Below are 20372 nucleotides of genomic sequence, written 5' to 3'. Positions count from 1 at the left end.
CAACTTGTAGTTTCTCCTTTATTAAAACTAGAATAAAGGGACTTCCCTGTGGTCCTGTGGCTAACACTCCATGCTCCCAATGCAGGGGGCCCGGGTTCCATCCCTGGTCAGGGAGCTAGATCCCACACACCTCAACTAAGAGTTTGCATGCTGCAACTAAAAAAGATACCGCGTGCCGCAAGGAAGAACCTGCACGCAGCAATGAAGATCCTATCCTGCGTGCTGCAACTAAGATCTGGTGCAGCCAAATAAATTAAAAACAAACAAACAAACAAGAATAAAATGCTGATGGGCGGGAAATGAACACCTGGTGTTGGACCCCAGGCATTTGTGTCAAGTTAATAGAAGGCTTCTGTGTCTTGTCTCTCTGGCCCTGCTGCATGCTTTGGTGGAGCCAGTGCCTGCTATGACATGGGGGTGACCTTTCCAGCCTTCTTAGCAGTGACTCTTTCATCTCAAAGTACCTGTCATTTTCCATGGTGAGGCCTAGGTGATCTGGTGCCTCAGTGCACCCATCTGTAGTGGGAGTGATCCTAGTATCTACTCCAGAAGGCTGTGTTAGGAGGGAGGGAGTTACAGAACAGACTAACAGCTTGGTAAACGGTAGCTCTTTTCTCTGAATGGTTGTATCCCATTGTCACTGAAGATTGAGTTGGTCACTTCCTCCTCTGACCTTTCAGCACCTTGTACACATTTCAGGGACAGGATGTGTTGAGGTGATTATCCTCCCTTGTTTACATGTGGTCAGTCTCCCAGGGTCTCCATCATGGAGTGGAACTCTGAGCATGCAGTGTGGGTTGCATCAGGGTTTTTTGGCAGATGAGTTTAAAACCTTCAAGAGCTGAGCAGCCATCTGGGTTTCTTATTTCAGTCGTAGTGAATTATTTTTCCCCCTAATATTTTCACTCGCAATTATAAAGGTAACAAACACATGCTCTGAGTTCGAGAAAATTTCAAGAAGTTTGGAACATTCAGAAAACTGAAGAGATGGGAATAACAATCTTACCACTTAGTACTGGGCAGATCCAGCTTTTGTGGTAGCTAAAGTTTATATAGTGTAACAAATATATATAATTGATTTATATAGATATATAATTATAAAACCATCTTTAAACAAAAGAATTTACAATTATGAAAACAATAAGGTAAGAAAGTGAACTTATCTACAAAACAGAAATAGAGTTACAGATGTAGAAAACAAACTTATGGTTACCAGGGGTAAGGGGAGGGGAGCGATAAACTGGGAGATTGGGATTGACATATATATACTTCTATATATAAAATAGATAAATAATAAAGACCTACTGTATAGCACAGGGAACTGTACTCAATACTCTGTAATGGTCTATATGGGAAAAGAATCTAAAAAAAGAGTGGATATATGTATATGTATAACTGATTCACTTTGCTGTATACCTGAATCTAACACAACATTGTAAATCAACTATACTCCAATAAAAATTTTTTTAAAAAAAGGGCTTCCCTGGTGGCGCAGTGGTTGAGAGTCTGCCTGCCGATGCAGGGGACACGGGTTTGTGCCCTGGTCTGGGAAGATCGCACATGCCGCGGAGCGGCTGGGCCCGTGAACCATGGCCGCTGAGCCTGTGCGTCCAGAGCCTGTGCTCCGCAACGTGAGAGGCCACAACAGTGAGAGGCCCGCGTACCGCAAAAAAAAAAATTTAAAAAAACCCCAATAATGTAAGAAAGTAAATGTTTGGATTGAAAAAAGAAAACACAAAAAGTTACACATTTCAAAAATCAATAGTACAGTATTTTTTCCCTACATTTCTGAGCAGCATATTGACTGCCTCATTCTATGACAGCAGTGTCATAATTTTTCTATAAAAAAGTCACATAGGGACTTCCCTGGCGGTCCAATGGTTAGGACTCTGCGCTTCCATTGCAAGGGACACAGGTTCGATCCCTGGTCAGGGAACTAATATCCCGCATGCCACACATCGCAGCCAAAAATTTTTTAAATAAAGTAAATAATAAAAAGATCACATAGTCACTACTCTAGGGTGGTTAATTGTCATCTGCTTTCCATAAATTTATTTCATTTGTTAGCTGTCATTTAAATTTATTGTAGGATAACACCTGTTACAGTTTTTTAAATTTATTTTTTTAAAAATATTTATTTATTTATTTGTCTGTATCAGGTCTTAGTTGCGGCATGCGGGATCTTAGTTACCCAACCAAGGATTGAACCCCTATACCCTGCATTGGAAGGCAGATTCTTTTTTTTTTTTTTTTAATTAATTAATTAATTTGGCTGCGTTGGGTCTTCATTGCTGCATGGGCTTTCTCGTTGTGGCGAGCAGGGGCTACTCTTCATTGTGGTGCGTGGGCTTCTCATTCTCTTGTTGTGGAGCACAGGCTCTAGGCACACGGGCTCAGTAGTTGTGGCTCCTGGGCTCTAGAGTGCAGGCTCAGTAGTTGTGGCGCACGGGTTTCGTTGCTCTGCGGCATGTGGGATCTTCCCAGACCAGGGCTCAAACCTATATCCCCTGCACTGACAGGCGGATTCTTAACCACTGCACCACCAGGGAAGTCTTGGAAGGCGGATTCTTAAATCACTGGACCACCAGGGAAGTCCCATCTGCTTTCTGTTATTGACAACTTAGAACAGTTTCTTTCAGCCTCACAATTCATCATATGTCATGTAAATTTTTAGGATTGTCATCAAATTTGGGAAACATGTGTCAAATTTTTTTCATATATCAGCTGTGAGACTTCAAGACATTCAACATTTTTTTATACAGTGACTCCAGGGCCTTGGGAGGGGGTGGGCAGCCATGACCCCTGTGAGTAGCTGGTATTTTTGTTTTTAGGGTTTTTTGGTGCATAGTAAAATGAACATGACATAAAATTTACCATTTTAACCACTTCTGAGTGTACAATTTAGTGGCAAAGCTGGAACTTCTTGCCAGTCTTTTCCTCTGTAAGTCTTATGACATAGTTCAGCTAATATCATAGATTATACAATTTTGTATCTTCCTTTTTTTTTTTTTGGCTGCCCCACATGGCTTGTGGGATCTTAGTTCCCTGACCAGGGATCCAACCTGGGCCCCGGCAGTAAAAGCATGGAGTCCTAACCACTGGACCACTAGGGAATTCCCTGTGTCTTGCTCCTTTTAATTGAAGAGCATATCAGATTGTTTTAAAAATATAAAAGTGATAAACAATGTTTTATAGTATCCTAATAGTCCATCATACACTTTCGTATTGCTGGATGTGGAGGTGAGTGCGTTCACGTTGGGGTAAAAGAGATGTCCTGCCAGGACCTGATTTTTATGGAGCAGTGGTGGGAGTTTTCCTGGGGTTGGTGGTAGTTTGATGCCATATACCCATGACCCAAATGGGTCAGTCTGGTCAGCCACCTTCCTTGGTGCCTCCCACAAGGCAAACATTAACAGCTTTCTTCTCTTCCTTCCTGGCTTTATTTTGCTAAATCTCCTTTTGGTTTATTCATTTTGTCACCAGGGATTGTGCCTTATCTGCTGCCCAGCTTTTCTAGAAGTCCAGATCATGGAGGGGATAATTTTTCTCCTGCACTGTCTTGCAGAGACACCTTGTTTGAAGCTGGATGGCAGACCCAACAGCATTGCTGAAAAGGCCTTCAGCAAATACTCAGCACCAACCCCATGGCCTTTCTTTGCTTTGCCTGCAAAAGATGGGGATAATTATCTTTCAGTGATAACTTAGCAACCTGAAAGCCTTGGGTGTTTGGGATGTCAACTCAATACTAACACAGAATTTCTGAATTCTAACTAGTATATTTGTTTCAAACTATGATAGGATTTTAATCTTCTCGTATCCACATTTTAAAAGTTTATTCTTCAGTGACCATTCTTCTGCCTGATTTTCTACAAGAGAGAATTTTCCAAGAGGTTGGTTGTCATTAGATTAAGAGTTTAGGCTTTGTTTACATGAAATGTTTCCACACCAGCAGGACCCAGATGAGTATTCAGGTGCAGGGTCCTTTATTTATACTCCCCAGTTAGTGCAGAGTTAATAAGGTGGGAGATTATAAATGCAAAATTAATACCCAGCTGATGCTCAGAATGCATTTTGTAAAGTGTGTGGCGTGCCGCTTTTTAACGATTGTACTCCCTGTGCAGTTGGTGTGGGTTTGGATAATTGCAGTGGGTGCCTTTTGAGTTCTCTGTTGATCTGTGTGCAGCAGGTATTCATGATGCAGTAGTGATTTGAGGCACATCCTGTGGAGTGCTTACTCGGTGCTGGTGCTCTTCTGGGCTCTGGAGATTCAGCAGTAAACAGAGCAGTCAAAAATGTCTGACCGGGGGCTTCCCTGGTGGCGCAGTGGTTGAGAGTCCGCCTGCCGATGCAGGGGACATGGGTTCGTGCCCTGGTCCGGGAAGATCCCACGTGCCGTGGAGTGGCTGGGCCCGTGAGCCATGGCCGCTGAGCCTGTGTGTCCAGAGCCTGTGCTCCGCAGCGGGAGGGGCTGCAGCAGTGAGAGGCCCGTGTACCGCAAACAAACAACAACAACAAAAAATGTCTGACCTTATGGACTTTTTTTTCTGGTGGGGCAGGGTGGAGGAGACAGAAAATAAACAGGACAAATAAAACATATAGTATGTTAGGTGGTGATAAGTGCTGAGGAGAAAATAAAGCATGGTTGTGTAAGGAATGTGGATGGGTAGATATGGCACTTTTAGATGGGGTGGCTAAAGAAGACTTCATTAAAGGTGATATTTGCATACAGAGCTGAAGGAGGTACAAGAGTGAGCCAGGGAGATATCTGGGGAAAAGTGCACCAAGCAGAGGGAATGGCAAGGACAGAGACCCTAAGGTAGGTATGTATCAAGCATGTTTGAGAAATAACAAGAAAGCTAGTATAATTGGAGCAGATTTGCTGTTGATTTTTCTTTTGTGATGGGTGTTTTACTGAAAGGCTTATTGGGCCATTATGCTTCTGTTTTTCTCCTTTGTGTGTAAAGTATGCTTTTGCTTTGGCTTTACAAGAATTTAAAAAGATAACTGGAACTTCCCTGGTGGAGCAGTGGTTAAGAATCTGCCTGCCAATGCAGGGGACACGGGTTCGAGCCCTGGTCCGGGAAGATCCCACATGCCGCGGAGCAAATAAGCCCTCAAGCCACAACTGCTGAGCCCGCGTGCCACAACTACTGAAGCCTGCGTGCCTAGAGCCCGTGCTCTGCAACAATAGAAGCCACCACAATGAGAAGCCCGCACACCACAATACAGAGTAGCCCCTGCTTGCCGCAACTAGAGAAAGCCCGCGTGCAGGAATGAAGACCCAACACAGCCAAAAATAAATAAATAAAATAAATTTATTTTAAAAAACCCTATTTAACAGCTAATATCTTTTAATTACAGTCTTTTCTGATTATTAAAATAATTTGTACTTATGAAACTTTTGTAAATTAAAAAATTCAGGCTGTTTATTGAAATATAATTTGTATACAATAAGATTCATTGATTTTATTTATTTTAATTAATTAATTTATTTGTTTTTTATTTTTGGCTGTGTTGCATCGTCATTGCTGTGCGCGGGCTTTCTCTAGTTGTGAGCGGGGGTTACTCTTCTTTGCGGTGCACGGGCTTATTGTCATGGCTTCTCTTGTTGCGGAGTATGGGCTCCAGGCGTGCGGGCTTTGGTAGTTGTGGCACGTGGGCTCAGTAGTGTGGCTTGCGGCCTCAGTAGTTGTGGCTTGCGGGCTCTAGAGCACAGGCTCAGTAGTTGTGGCACATGGGCTTAGTTGCTCTGCAACATGTGGGATCTTCCCAGGCCAGGGCTCAAACCCATGTCCCTTGCATTGGCAGGTGGCTTCTTAACCACTGCGCTACCAGGGAAGCCCCAAGATTCATTGATTTTAAGTCTATAATTTGATGAGTTTTGACAAATTTATGCAGCCATGTAATCACTGTTCCAGTCACAGCATAGAACATTTTCATTACCCCTAAAAGTTCTCTTGGACCTCTTTGCAGTCAGTCCTATTCCCCTACCTCTGCCCCCTGGCAACTGCTTTTCTACTTTCTGCTATTACAGTTTTGCTTTTTCTTGAATGTCGTATAAATGGAATCACACAGTATATAGTCTTTTGTGATGGCTTTTTTCAGTTAACATAATGCTTTTTTTTTTTTTTTTTTTGCGGTACGCGGGCCTCTCACCGCTGCGGCCTCTCCCGTTGCGGAGCACAGGCTCCAGACGCGCAGGCTCAGCGGCCATGGCTCACGGGCCCAGCCGCTCCGCAGCATGTGGGATCTTCCCGGACCAGGGCACGAACCCGCGTCCCCTGCATCGGCAGGCGGACTCTCAACCACTGCGCCACCAGGGAAGCCCAACATAATGCTTTTGTGATTAATCTTTGTTGTTGCTATATCAATACATTCCTTTTATTGCTGAATAATATTCCATTATATGGATACACCACAGTTTGTTTATTCATTCACCCATTTGATGGACATTTGGGTTGTTCCCACCTTTTGGCTATGGTGAATAGTGCTGCTGTGAACATCTGTGTACAAGTCTTTATGTGGACATTTGTTTTCATTTCTTTTAGGTAAATACCTGTGAGTAGGGTTAGTGGGTCATATAATAAGTATGTGTCTAACTTAATAAGAAACTGCCAAACTGTTTTCTAAGGTGGCTGTACTTCTTTTATTCCTACCAGCAACGTTTGAGAATTCCAGTGACTGACCCTGGTGGTATAGTCATGGGTTGTGTATGGATGTGTGCAGATGCGGTCAGTGGCTCTGGGCTCATGGAGCGGAGGTGCAGATGGTCAAGGTTATTCGTCCACCATTGGGCTAGTGTGCTTCACACCATCTTCTGTGACTGCCCAACCCTGGGGCTTTTCTTGAGGCAGAGTAAGTAGCCCCAGCAGAGCCCATTTGTAGCCTCATGAACCACATTCTAGATGTGTGAGCTAAGGGCCCAGGGCTTTTCATGAGTCATAGTTGTTTTATTTGCAGTATTTTATAAGTTAAGACTATTAAGGCATTGTTTCCAGCAGATCCTTAAACCAATTTGATAGATTTAGGGCGATGGGCTATGGGGGAAATCTGTGTCTTGTCCTAGGATGAATCATGTTCTGTGTTTCTTACCTATCAATAGTTTCGTGGACAAACGTGAGGCAATTTGGAAAGCTAAAATAGATGCTAAATCTGAAGCCAGTGTTTTATGGTTATTCCCTGTCTCACTAGATTCAGGGTCCATACATCACATGGACTTCTCAGTAACCATTAATATTCTAGGATTCCTGGGAAACTGGGCCTTAGACCTCAGATGTTTAAAAACCTTTAAGAGATCCAACTGCTCAAACCACATGTGGAACAGAAAAAGAGTAGCAGTGAAACAGAGCAGATGCTTTGGGCATTTTTCTTTCTTCTGACCAGGCTGAAGCCACTAGAGAAGAAGCTGATCTGGGGTGTAATCCTTGGGAAGTTGATCCTTCATTTTCCCACAGGGATAGGGTCTGTAAGGGACCCTAGAACAAAAGCTGCATTTCTTTGTCTGAAGCCCCAAATGTAAGAAGTATGTTGTATAGAGAAGCCATAGTTATCTTCATATTGAGAGATTGAACATAATTGAAATCAAAGAATCACAAAACAGGACTTAACCTTATTATGTGCAATGCAATGATTTTTACTGTTTTTTCCTATTTGATTAAAACAAACTGCTGGTTACCAGAAAACTGGAACCCAAAGGGAGCAGGGACTTGGAATCTTCCTCCAAGCAATTGAATGGCAGAACTGGGACTAGAATCTGGCTCCACCTCACTACAGGATCAGTTTTCTCCCTAATTCTACCATTTAGGAGTTTCCTCTGTCATCAGGCTTGGCACAGGCGAGAAAGGGCCTTATTTTCCTTGTCTCTCTACCTAAGATGATGATTCTTCTCCGGGGAGCAATGTCCTGTGGACTGCCAGAGTTGGGTGCTGGTGGGAGGGTTGGCAAGGTTCCGTGTCAAGGTTCCAGCAGCTAATGAACACACCGGAGACCTGGGAGAAGGAGGTATAGACCCTCACTGGGCTTTTCAGCCTCCAGCCACACCCACGAACCATACTCCAGAGAGCTGCCATGAAGGACCAGTTTTTGTTTTGGATTTTTCGCTGGAGGTGGGGAATGGGTAAGAGAGATGCCTGGAGAGAGATTTTTTTTTCTACTTAATTGAATACATTTAAGGAATCTTGAACAGAGTTGGAAAGGGATTGCATTGGTGTCAGCATTGCTGTAGTAACAAAAGGAGTTTTACACGTTTATGAAAGGTTTGAATTGTGTTTCTAAAGTCTGGCCCACGGGGAGCATCTTGTGCTTTCACAGTTTAATAATTATGGTACCTGGTTCTTGCTTGGGTACTGGCAGACCGATCATGAGTCAGTAGCTTTCCTTTGGTGTTGCTCTTACTCAAGATGTCTTTTTCACTACTGAAAAACTGGTGTGAACTGGTCTCTATAAACCTAAAGGGCTTGCGTGGCCAAGCATCTCAGAGCTCCACCTTCCGGAGAGAGTCTGGAATAGCTGGAAGGTACTCATCCTTCGAGCTGATTGCCTGTGTTGTGTCTTGGGACTCCTCACAGCACATGCCCTCCTGAGGGCTTCTGTAATGAGAAGGTAGTGCCAGGTGAGAAATCAGAAGCTTTGGTATTCTGCTCTTTGCATATAGGAAAGCTTATTGATTCCTAATCCTTGAGTCCAATGGGCGTTCTCTCTGAAAGGAAGAGATTAACACCAGCTAAACTCTTTATTTATTTATTTTCAAAATTAGTTTATTTTTTGGCTGTGTTGGGTCTTTGTTGCTACGCGTGGGCTTTCTCTAGTTGCTGCAAGCGGGGGCTACTCTTCGTTGTAGTGCATGGGCTTCTCATTGCGGTGGCTTCTCTTGTGGTGGAGCACAGGCTCTAGAGTGCGCGGGCTTCAGTAGTTGCGGTGCATGGGCTCAGTAGATGTGGCTCGCAGGCTCAGTAGTTGTGGAGCACGGGCTTAGTTGCTCTGCGGCATGTGGGATCTTCCTGGACCAGGGCTTGAACCCCTGTCCCCTGCATTGGCAGGTAGATTCTGTACCACTGCGCCACCAGTGAAGTCCCTAAAGAGGCTGCTTTATAAACAGAAAATATAAATACATAGTGAAAGCACTGTCACAGGACAAGATAAATGTCCCATATACTTTTTTTTTTTTTTTTTTGGTACGCGGGCGTCTCAGTGTTGTGGCCTCTCCCGTTGCGGAGCACAGGCTCCGGACGCGCAGGCTCAGCGGCCATGGCTCACGGGCCCAGCCGCTCCGCGGCATGTGGGATCTTCCAGGACCAGGGCACGAACCCGTGTCCCCTGCATCGGCAGGCAGACTCTCAACCACTGCGCCACCAGGGAAGCCCTGTCCCATATACTTTTAAGTGCTATACCAAGGCAGATGTGCCAGAGACCTTGGGCCCCAGAGGCAGCTGTGTGGGGCCATCCAACAGATTGAGGTTCATTTGGAAACTGTGGCTTCTTGTCCCTAGCCCTGGATGAGTTTCCTCAGCTCCCAGAATCAGCTTCATTGTTTCCAACAGGGAGAGAGGTGTCTACCTCATAGAAAGTATCCCGAGGACCATATGAAGTAAGTTCCTATAGTGAGCCTAGCATAGACTGGGGTGCTTTACCCACCTTAGAGGACAGTGGGCAAACCTCCAGCCAACCCATTCTCACCACCACCATCTCAGTTGGAGTCATGGGAGTTGGAGGAGTTCCCAGTAAGAAACCTGTACAGATACTGAAATGTAGCCCAAGCCCCGTTAGTAGTGCTAGTGGCAACTGTGTAGTCTGTAAATTATAGACAGAAAACAGGAGGAGGTTGACAGACCCTGAAACGGTCCACAGGCGCATAGAGGTGTGCTTTGCTGAGATCCAGTGTGCTTGGGGATCTGAAGTCAGGTCTAAGTTCCTGGATCTCAGTGAATGAGACCCCTTAGTGCCCCAAGAATGCAGCTTTGGTTTAAAGGTGTGCCCCAGCTTTTGGAGATCTGGATAGAACGGATAAAAATAGTTGGTGACCTAGAACACTGTGTATCTCTTTAAAAGGAGTTAGCCAGCCTTGATCAGTTGTTTTTCGATACAGACGTTAATCATTAAAGCTAGGCCCAAGCTCCACTGCTAATAAGGTTAATGGGGCTTGTCTTTGGCCTTGAGCAGGGAAGTGTGTGCACCCTGGGGGAGTAAATCTTACTAGTTGGTGCCTAAGTAGGTTTTCCCTTTAAATGCATTTTATAAAAACATAATTAAAGGGGCTTCCTTGGTGGCGCAGTGGTTGAGAGTCCGCCTGCCGATGCAGGGGACACGGGTTCGTGCCCCGGTCCGGGAAGATCCCACATGCCGCGGAGTGGCTAGGCCCGTGAGCCATGGCCGCTGAGCCTGCGCGTCCGGAGCCTGTGCTCCGCAACGGGAGAGGCCACAACAGTGGGGCCCGCGTACCGCCAAAAAAAAAAAAAAAATTAACGACCAAGAGTGAACCCTAATGTAAACTATGGTGCTGTATCAGTGTAGATTCATCATCATATGTAACAGGTGTACCACTCTGATGGGGGATATTGATAATGGAGGAGGCTGTCCATGCATATGCGGGGCATATGGGAAATTTCTGTATTTTCTCAATTTTGCCGTGAACCTAAAACTGCTCTAAAAAAATAAAGTCTATTAAAATATATTTATATAATTAATGGAGGGGCTTGGATATAAATTACTGTAAGTTTAACAATTTTATTAGAAAATGGTAAGATTTAATCAGGATATTAGGTTTGAAATTGTGATTTTACCTAAAATCACAATTTCGTCGTCGTGGCTTCGCGGTAGTGGCTTTCTAACGCCTGGTGGGATGATTGGGGCTGTTTCGGGGTCCCGCAACCAGTCCCTGCCAGTCGGCTTCGGCCCGCGGGGGAGAGCTCTGGCTGCTTGTTTCTGTGGGAGGAGGCGGGGACGAAGTGGGCGGCGTGGGCGGGACCCTGCGGGAGCTCAGGCTGTTTTGTCTTTCTGCTGGAAGAGGAGGGCTAGCGCCTCTAAGGCGGTTCCTGGCCCTTTCCAACTCCGTTGTCACTCTTTGCTTCCGGCAGAGCGTCCTGGCCCACACAGCCGAGGAGCTGAGGCCAGACAGACGGACGCACGGACAGACGACAGAGGACGCGCTGGCCGCTGCACCCCGCTGCCTCCCCCTTCTCCCTGCTGCCTGCACCTGGAGGATGAGCCCAGCCTTCAGGGCTATGGACGTGGAGCCCCGCGCCAAGGGCATCCTGCTGGAGCCCTTTGTCCACCAGGTCGGGGGGCACTCGTGCGTGCTCCGCTTCAACGAGACGACCCTGTGCAAGCCTCTGGTCCCGAGGGAGCACCAGTTCTACGAGACCCTCCCTGCGGAGATGCGCAAATTCACTCCCCAGTACAAAGGTGAGCCCCCAGCTGCTGTAGGGGTCGCCAGCGCCTGGCAAGGACATGCAAGGCGTCGCGGCCAAGGAAAGCCCAGGCAGCCATCCCCGGAGCCCTCACCCCTCCCACTCACTCTGTGTTTTCCCTCCTCCTTCTCCTCTTGGCCCTCCGCCCAGCACCTCACACCCTCAGTTTTCAAGTTGCGGTAAGATTGCTCAATTCTGTTTTGTTTTGTGGGTTTGTTTTGAGTTTATTTTTGGTGGAAGTGTAGTTGTGTTTTATGTTCAGGTGTCTCTTTATCTCGGTAACCCATAGTCCCCCATGAGGAGACATCCAGGGAAGACTTTGGGAGGATTTTACCCAGAATACTTGCCGCCTGCTTTTTGTCCTCCAGGAAACCAGAAGCCCTGTTGATTAGGTAGGCTGGGAGCAGAGTTGAGTCAGATGGAATGCAGGAGTGGGAGGCTTGTGCTGATTAGCTGAAGCCCTTTGCTATTACGGAATGTCCCCGAAATGGCTATATTACGGCAACCCTTTGATTCACATGTGGTGACTCTTTCTTCCTTTTTATAATGCATTTTGGTGGGGGTGGGGGGGAATCAGCAGCCAACAGCATGGTGTGGTCTTTCCTGGGGAGGGCGGAGATCCTTTGTAAATCAGGAAGAATCCATTAAGGAAAATAATTTTAAAGTTGCATTACCTGGTTATGCAAAAGACTCTTGAACAACTTGGGTTCTTCTGGAACTGTTGAAACATGCTCTTTGAAGACAGAATGTACTGGGCGTCTCTCTTTGTACTCTGAATATGCATGTGTGTTGCGGTCGGGGTGGGGGAGTTGGGGGCCCTCACTTGGTCCTTCTCTGTTGTTTTTTCCAGGACAAAGCCAAAGGCCCCTTGTTAGCTGGCTGCCCCGCCCCCATTTTTTTCCCTGGTTCTTTTCCCATGGCCACAGGAAAATGTGGTCCCCTGAATTCCCCACCCCGGCTCCTCTGCGCCCAGAGCCAGGTACCACCTCAGAAGTGTCGTCTCTCTGAGCACGCATTCCCCTGCAGCAAGGACTGAGCAGATTGAGTGATCCCAGGCCACAGAGGCCTGGGAGGAAAGGTGTTCAGCCAGTCGGCTGTAAGGCACTCGTCGGCACCTGCTGAAACACTCTCACCTGACAGCCCCCTCCTCAAAGACTGTCTAATTACACATGGCAGGTTCTAGAGACTCGGGGAAAGCTGCTTTCAAGGCCACTACGCGTCTGTGCTCCCAGCCCAACCCTATTTGCCTTGTGTTCATTTTGTTCTTTTGTGACATGAGACTGCAAAGACCAATAAAGCAATATATTCAAGAAGGGCAAAAGGCTTGGGGTGCCCAGTGCGGGGGCACTGCAAGAAGCCTTTGCTAGGGTGTCTTTTGTGCTGTGTGGTTTGTTTCGTTTGCTCCTTTATTTTGTTTTGCTTGCCCAGTCTTCCCTTACAGTTGGATGCTTCTTACCCCTCAGGCAAATCTCTGTTCAGGCTCTGCTTTAAAGCAAGCCTCAAGGCTGTTGGAGTTTCTGTTTAGGGCCTTAAAAATTCCCACAAGATATAAAGAGCAAATGTTTTTAAGTCTCTCTTAGGATTAGAAGAATTACATAAAAATTAATAAACATTTTCAATGATGGAAAAATGTGTCTTGTAATTCTTTGGCTCTTGCCTTGTTGAGTGCATCAGAGAGGAAGACTCTCGGCCATGTTTGCTCCTAATTGCTTGTCTTGTATGGTGTCATCTTTTCTAGATGTTTTGATATTTGTTAGGTTTGCAGATGAGTTTGGGGCCTCTGGCAACATAGAGACTAAGGAACAGGGTAAGAAAAAACTAAACGTTACAATCATGTTATTTGTAACACATCTTCCTGTGGAATTAAAAGTCCTCTCTGTTCCTCACCCTTCTTCCAGGTGTGGTATCTGTGCGCTTTGAAGAAGATGAAGACAGGAACTTGTGTTTAATAGCATATCCATTAAAAGGGGACCACGGAACTATGGACAGTGTAGATAACTCAGACTGTGAACCAAAAAGTAAGCTGCTAAGGTGGACAAACAAAAAACATCACGTCCTAGAAACAGAAAAGATCCCTAAGGACTGGGTGCGCCAGCACCGGAAGGAGGAGAAGATGAAGAGGTGGGTATAGACTGAGAGGAGACTGAGCTCCGTGGGAGAGGAGGGATCTCAGTTACAGCCCAGTCCCCTAGGGCTAAGGACTCACACTATGGACTTATTAGTAGGTACCTCATCACTCAGTGGTCAGTTCCCACATGGTGTGCCCAGCTTCTCTTTAATTGACTCTGAGTTATATCATGCCATTTCGGGTAAAACAACTGTAGTGGCAGCTGTAAAAAAGTTTCAGTCACTCACTCCTCCTGCATCTGCCCTGTGCCAGGCCCTATGTGGCATCCTGGGGATGTAGCAGTGACCCAGACAGAAGCCATCCCATCACCTCAGGTTGTTCACTGATAGTGGGAGACAGAATGGTCAGTTGGGCATCCCCAAATCTTGGGGATCCCCGTAGGCAGAGTGCTCCAAGTGCCACACCTTGGCAGAGCTTGTGAAAAGATAAATTATATATATATTAAAAACGTAGCTAAGTAGGTTGACTTATTCTCATGGAATTTCAGTCTCCAGCATTCTGAGTCAGGGAACCTGGATGTTCCAGAAGCCAGGGGGTGTACTACCTAGAAGAAGAGGGCAGTGGAGGCTGCCTTGCAGGGTGCGGGCTGGAGGCAGAGGTTGTTCTTTCATCGAAGGTTTTCCTTACTGTAGAAAAACAACTGTAGAAAAACAGCGAGCTGACACACACCCCCCCTTTTTTTTTTAAATCAGCTGTCTTGGGACTTCTCTGGAGGTTCAGTGGTTAAGACTCCGCACTCCCAATGCACAGGGCACGGGTTCGATCCCTGGTTGGGGAACTAAGATTCTGCATGCTGCACAGCCTAAAACATTTTTTAAAAAGAAAATAAATAAATAAAGATTAAAGTTTCTAAATCAATCAACTGTCGAGGTATAATATACTATGGTAAATGAAGTGTTTACTGTGTGCACTAAAACAACCACCACATCAAGGTATGAAACTTCCTATCACTCCAGAAAGTTCCTTCATGCCTTTTTGCCCCTGAGTTTTGATAAGACATTATGATTTATTGGCTCCTTGTCTCTTTATAGCCATAAGTTAGAAGAAGAATTTGAGTGGCTGAAGAAATCTGAAGTCTTGTACTACAGTGTAGAGAAAAAGGGGAATGTCAGTTCCCAGCTTAAACACTACAACCCTTGGAGCATGAAGTGTCACCAGCAACAGTTACAGAGAATGAAGGAGAATGCAAAACATCGGAACCAGTACAGTATCCTTTGTTCATAGGGCATCTCTGCCTTGGGGAGAAGGGAGGGCAAGTGAGAGGAGACCCTACGAGCTTGGAGAGAGAAATTGAATTTTTTTTTAGTCATGGTTGTGCTAGGACACCCTACGTGGTAACTGTGGGCATATATTACTTCCCTCGGGGCCAAAGGCTGGTCTGGGAGTGCAGGTGCTGGGGAGGGAGTCTGATGGGTTCCTGGGGGTCAGGGGCACCTCATGGAGGGACCAACCTGCACCTGGGGGGCTTTAGCTTGGAGTGCAAGGACCTGGTTCATGTTTTCAGACTCCTACAGAAGTCCCCAAATAGTGCTTAACTGCCAGGGTCTGCAGTGGGGTAGGACTGACCTTTCAGTCTGGTTCACCAGGTTAGCACATGAAGAAAACACAGGGTCCTTTCTTTTTTTTGGAGTCGGGGAACCTGGATGTACCAGATAGAATAATGCATTGAACCTCGAAGTACCAGTCACCAAGGTTCAGCAGTTGGTTAACCCAGTCATGTCAGTCTCCTGTCATGACTGCCTCTATACACCCAGCAGCCCCCAGCTGAACACTCTCTGAAGCAAGTGTCAGATATTTCATTTCATCTATATACACCTCAGCATGTATCTCTGAAAGATAAAGGTATTTTAAAACATTAATACCATTATTATTCCTTGAAAAATGGACAGTAATTCCTTACTATCAAGTATCTAATTTGTGACCCCATTTTCCTAATTGTCTCATAAATATTTTTGTTGATTATTTGCTTGAATGGGGATCCAAATGAGGTTCACACATTGCATTTGGTTGAAATGTTTAAGTCTTCTAAAATACCCTTTCTGGTTTTTCTTCTTGGAAATTTCTTGTCAAAGAAACTGAGTCTTCTAGAGTTTCCCACCATCTGGATTTTACTGATTACATCCTGTGGTGTCTTTTACATGTTACTCTTTCCCCTCTGTTTCCATTGAGTTGATAATTTTATCTACAAGCTTGATCAGATTCAGGTTCAGTTTTGGGGGGGTGGGGGCAGGAATCCCTCAGAGATGGTATTGTAGCTGTCCATCGGGAAGCACGGTGTTTTGTTGTCTTTCTCTTTTGTATTGCAGTTGCCTTAGAGCCATTTTTTCATTAGGTGATTTTCTAATTTTGTCATTCCTTTTTCATTCATTAGCTGGAATCCTTCTGTAAAGAGAAACTCTTCCTCATCAACTATATGCTTATCCTGAGGTATAGTTCATATAGGAAAGGCAGGTTAAGAGTTTATTTTCCTTTGTTTACTAGATTTGGAATAAAGAGATGGTTTCTTAACACCCTCCAAAGGTGACCAGTGAGGTTTTCAGCATTGTTATGAACCCATGAATTTAAACATATTTGACGTGTTTTAGTCCATTGCAGTTATCTTTACTGATGCTCAAATTGTCCCATGCTTGGCAAGTGGGAGCCTTTCAAAATAGGCTCCTGAGTCATTTTGACACAATCACAGTAGTCTCTGATGGCTGTCTTTCCCATATGAAGAACTGGTACAGACTCGTGTATATTTCATATTCCAGATGTGAATTCAGTCATTCTTCTACACCAGGGGTTGCAAACTTTTTCAGTAAATGGCCAGTGAATATTTTAGGCTTTGCAGGCCATACACTGACTGCATCACAACTCTGCCATTTGTACCCTGAAAGCAGCCATAGATGATAATGTAAATGAATGAATGTGGCTGTATTCCAATAAAACTCTATTTATGGTCACTGAGATTTGAATTTCATTCAATTTTCATGTGTCATGAAGTATTACATACAGGTTTTTTTTTAATTCTTATTTTTACTATGATTTTTTTAACATCTTTATTGGAGTATAATTGCTTTACAATGGTGTGTTAGTTTCTGCTTTATAACAGTGAATCAGCTATACATATATCCCCATATCTCCTCTCTCTTGCATCTCCCTCCCACTCTCCCTGTCCCACCCCATACAGTTTTTGACCTCTTAGAAATATAAGAATAGGGCTTCCCTGGTGGTGCAGTGGTTAAGAATCCGCCTGACAATGCAGGGGACATGGGTTCAAGCCCTGTTCCAGGAAGGTCCCGCATGCCACGGAGCAACTAAGCCCGTGCGCTACAACTACTGAGCCTGCGCTCTAGAGCCCATGAGCCGCAACTACCAAAGCCCACGCACCTAGAGCCCGTGCTCCGCAACAAGAGAAGCTACTGCAGTGAGAAGCTGGTGCACCACAACGAAAAGTAGCCCCCACTAGCCACAACTAGAGAAAGCCTGCACACAGCAACAAAGACCAACACAGCCATAAATAAATAAGTGAATGAATGAATGAATAAAAAAATATATAAGGGCTTCCCTGGTGGCGCAGTGGTTGAGAGTCCACCTGCCGATGCAGGGGACACGGGTTCGTGCCCCGGTCCGGGAAGATCCCACATGCCGTGAAGCAGCTAGGCGCGTGAGCCATGGCCGCTGAGCCTGCGCGTCCGGAGCCTGTGCTCCGCATATATATATATATGTAAGAACCAATGGACCTCCCTGGTGGCACAGTGGTTAAAAATCTGCCTGCCAATGCAGGGGGCACGGGTTTGAGTCCTGGTCCAGGAAGATGCCACATAGCACAGAGCAACTAAGCCCGTGCACCACAACTACTGAGCCTGTGGTCTAGAGCCTGTGAGGCACAACTACTGAGCCCTCGTGCCACGACTAAAGCCCATGCGCCTAAGAGCCTGTGCTCTGCAACAAGAGAAGCCACTGCAATGAGAAGCCCACGTGCCGCAACAAAGAGTAGCCCCCACTCGCCACAACTAGAGAAAGCCTGCACGCAGCAGCAAAGACCCAACACAGCCAAAAAAAAAAAAGTAAGAACCATTCATTCCTAGCTTATAGGTTATACAACAGTGAGTGAGCAGGGGGTCATGGTTCACTGGCCCTGCTCTAGGAGCACTGGTCTGGGCACTAGGGGAGCTCATACATCCGGTCATTGTTTCTAGATCTTTTCAGTGCCCACGTCTGGGAAATACATATTTATTTTAAAGAGAAAACTTTTCATGAGTTCATACTGATATTTCTAGTTCATATTTAAGACTAGGATTTACTGAATTTATTTGATGTTCTGTTTGTAATTTAGGACATTTCTATTTTTGTTTTGTTTTGCTATTTGTGTCACTTTTTTAAAAATTTATTTATTTATTTATGGATGCTTTGGGTCTTAGTTGCAGCACATGGGATCTTCATTGCGGCATGCGGGATCTTTTAGTTGCAGCATGTGGGATCTTTTTAGTTGTGGCGTGCGAACCCTTAGTTGCCGCATGTGGGATCTAGTTCCCTGACCGGGGATTGAACCCGGGCCCCCTGCATTGGGAGTGCAGCGTCTTAGCCACTGGACCACCGGGGAAGTCCCTAGGACAGTATGTTTTGGACCGTGGTCCCACATCTTGCTGAGTTCAGGGAATGATGTGTGTGTCTCCCAGGCTGTTCTCAGGCCAGTTCCCTGACAAGAATTGAAGGTGTCTTTCAGCCTTCTAGTCTGGGCTGCCTGCATGGGAGATGTAGCAGGATCTCTGGGGTACTGTGTGCAGGCCTTGTACCCTGGGACTGCCAGGGCCCCGTGGAGCAGCACCTTTTCATTAGAGGGGCATTGTCCTTAACCACTCAGAATTTATCTTACTGGAGAACCTGACTTCCCGTTATGAGGTGCCTTGTGTTCTGGACCTCAAGATGGGTACGCGCCAGCATGGTGACGATGCTTCAGAGGAGAAGGCAGCCAACCAGATCCGCAAATGCCAGCAGAGCACGTCTGCAGTCATTGGTGTGCGCGTGTGTGGCATGCAGGTGAGAGGAGTGCAGGTGCGTGGTGTGGGCTGGCTGGGGCATCCAGGAGCTGCCATTCTCCCATCGTGGCATAGTCCCGTTTTCTCAAAAGATTCCAGATTTGAATGAACCTGTCACTTTCTGGTTAGAAAAGGAAGCATGCATGCATGGGTAATAGTCTCTGGGGCTGGCCTGGTTGGCTGAGTCCAGAGGCTGTGGACAGGCGGGGGAGAAAGGCAAAAAAGTTAGGCCCTCTCCACCAACACATACACTGAGCAGGGGGCTGGTGATGGAACCCAGGTCAGAGGGCTGTATCCTGAGTGGGTGTTGATTGGCAAGGACAGTGTCTCTTGTGATACTTAACAAATTAAAGGATCTGATCCAGGACTGTCATATCGCTGCCACTCCCCAGGGTCTAGGCCCTGAGATGGCTGTCAGCACCTCACCTGCTGGTCTCCCTCCCACAGGTATACCAGGCAGGCAGTGGGCAGCTCATGTTCATGAACAAGTACCACGGCCGGAAGCTGTCCGTGCAGGGCTTCAAGGAGGCACTTTTCCAGTTTTTCCACAACGGGCGGTACCTGCGCCGCGAACTCCTGGGCCCTGTGCTTAGGAAGCTGACTGAACTCAAGTCCGTGTTGGAGCGACAAGAATCCTACCGCTTCTACTCAAGCTCCCTGCTGGTCATTTATGATGGCAAGGAGCGGCCTGAAGTGGCCCTGGACTCAGATGCTGAGGACTTGGAGGACCTGTCAGAGGAGTCAGCCGACGAGTCGGCTGGTGCCTATGCCTACAAGCCCATCGGCACCAGCTCGGTGGACGTGCGCATGATCGATTTCGCACACACCACTTGCAGGCTGTATGGTGAGGACAGTGTGGTACACGAGGGCCAGGATGCTGGCTATATCTTTGGGCTCCAGAGCCTGATAGACATTGTTACAGAGATAAGTGAGGAAAGTGGGGAGTGAGCTTGCTGGCTGCAGCAGTACCTGAGAGACTCTCTGTGTCCCAGGCACAGCTGTGCTGCGTCGGGGAGGAGGCCAGTATGGCCAGGCGGTGGCCCCTGCAGCCTGGAGCTGATGCGCAGAGGCCTCTATGAGTCCCAGCCTGAGCCAGCCCCAACCGCTCTCGGAGTCTTTATTTATTTTAATTCTCTTCAACATTCCACATTTGATGATGCAGATACCTCTTTCTTCCCTGAGTGTAAATGTTCTAATACAAATCTTTTTGTTAATTGTACACAGTGCTGCTGTCGTTCTTGCCCAAGGATAGGCAGCCAGCCCCCCTCCCAAACCTCAGAAACATCACATATGCCATGACCTTCACCCTGGCCCAGCAATATATTCCTTCCAGTGACCCCATCCCATGGACCCTAAAGTCACCATAGCCTCTTGGCTTAGTCCTCAGTCCCTTAACCGAGCACCCACACACATAACCGTAAATGGGTCCCTCTGGGATCTGTGCTGGTCTGTCCCAGCACCCCTTACGCAGAGAACTACACTTGACTGTTGATACAGGTCTTTCCCTGCCCTCATGTAGCTTAAGCCAAAGTTGGGCAGCAGGTGTGCCAAACCTTGGGTCCAGCTCCTGTGCCACTGGTAGCAGCTAATTGGCTGGACATTGTGATGTCAGACATCCTGGAGTCAATACTGGGGCCTCAGGTAGCCACCAGGCTTTGGTCTGTTGGCAGCCATTGGCTCTGTGGTCAAGGTCTTAGGAGGTCCCAGAAGGTGGGTGGCTTGATGGGAGGGGTTCTGAGCAGTGTGGTCCTCTTGGCCACACCACCTGTCACCACTCCTACGCAGCCCTGGACCCCACTGCAACCACGCTAGTGTCAT

At 46.6% G+C, this 20372-nt stretch overlaps 1 protein-coding gene and 1 non-coding gene across 4 annotated transcripts in view; one reads left to right on the top strand and one right to left on the bottom strand.

Moving 5' to 3' along the window:
* IP6K2 (inositol hexakisphosphate kinase 2) overlaps positions 1–19773 on the top strand; it is a 29173-nt gene extending 9400 nt beyond the window's left edge. For all 3 annotated transcript variants that reach the window (XM_060022437.1, XM_060022438.1, XM_060022436.1), the window contains exons 2-6: positions 11073–11400; positions 13304–13526; positions 14565–14740; positions 18380–18555; positions 19002–19773. In XM_060022437.1, coding sequence (XP_059878420.1) covers positions 11199–11400; positions 13304–13526; positions 14565–14740; positions 18380–18555; positions 19002–19502 — 1278 coding nt within the window. In that variant the 5' untranslated portion in view covers positions 11073–11198 and the 3' untranslated portion in view covers positions 19503–19773. The remainder of the gene's footprint in view (positions 1–11072; positions 11401–13303; positions 13527–14564; positions 14741–18379; positions 18556–19001) is intronic.
* Positions 18046–18118, bottom strand: TRNAG-CCC (transfer RNA glycine (anticodon CCC)). The gene has a single exon. It is a non-coding gene; the product is annotated as a tRNA-Gly (tRNA).
* Positions 19774–20372: the final 599 nt, after the last annotated feature.

The sequence above is a fragment of the Delphinus delphis genome, chromosome 10 (assembly GCF_949987515.2).
Source record: "Delphinus delphis chromosome 10, mDelDel1.2, whole genome shotgun sequence".
Classification (NCBI taxonomy): domain Eukaryota; kingdom Metazoa; phylum Chordata; class Mammalia; order Artiodactyla; family Delphinidae; genus Delphinus; species Delphinus delphis.
The sequence above is the reverse complement of the archived record's forward strand: the minus strand, read 5'-3'. Positions and strand labels throughout refer to the sequence as shown.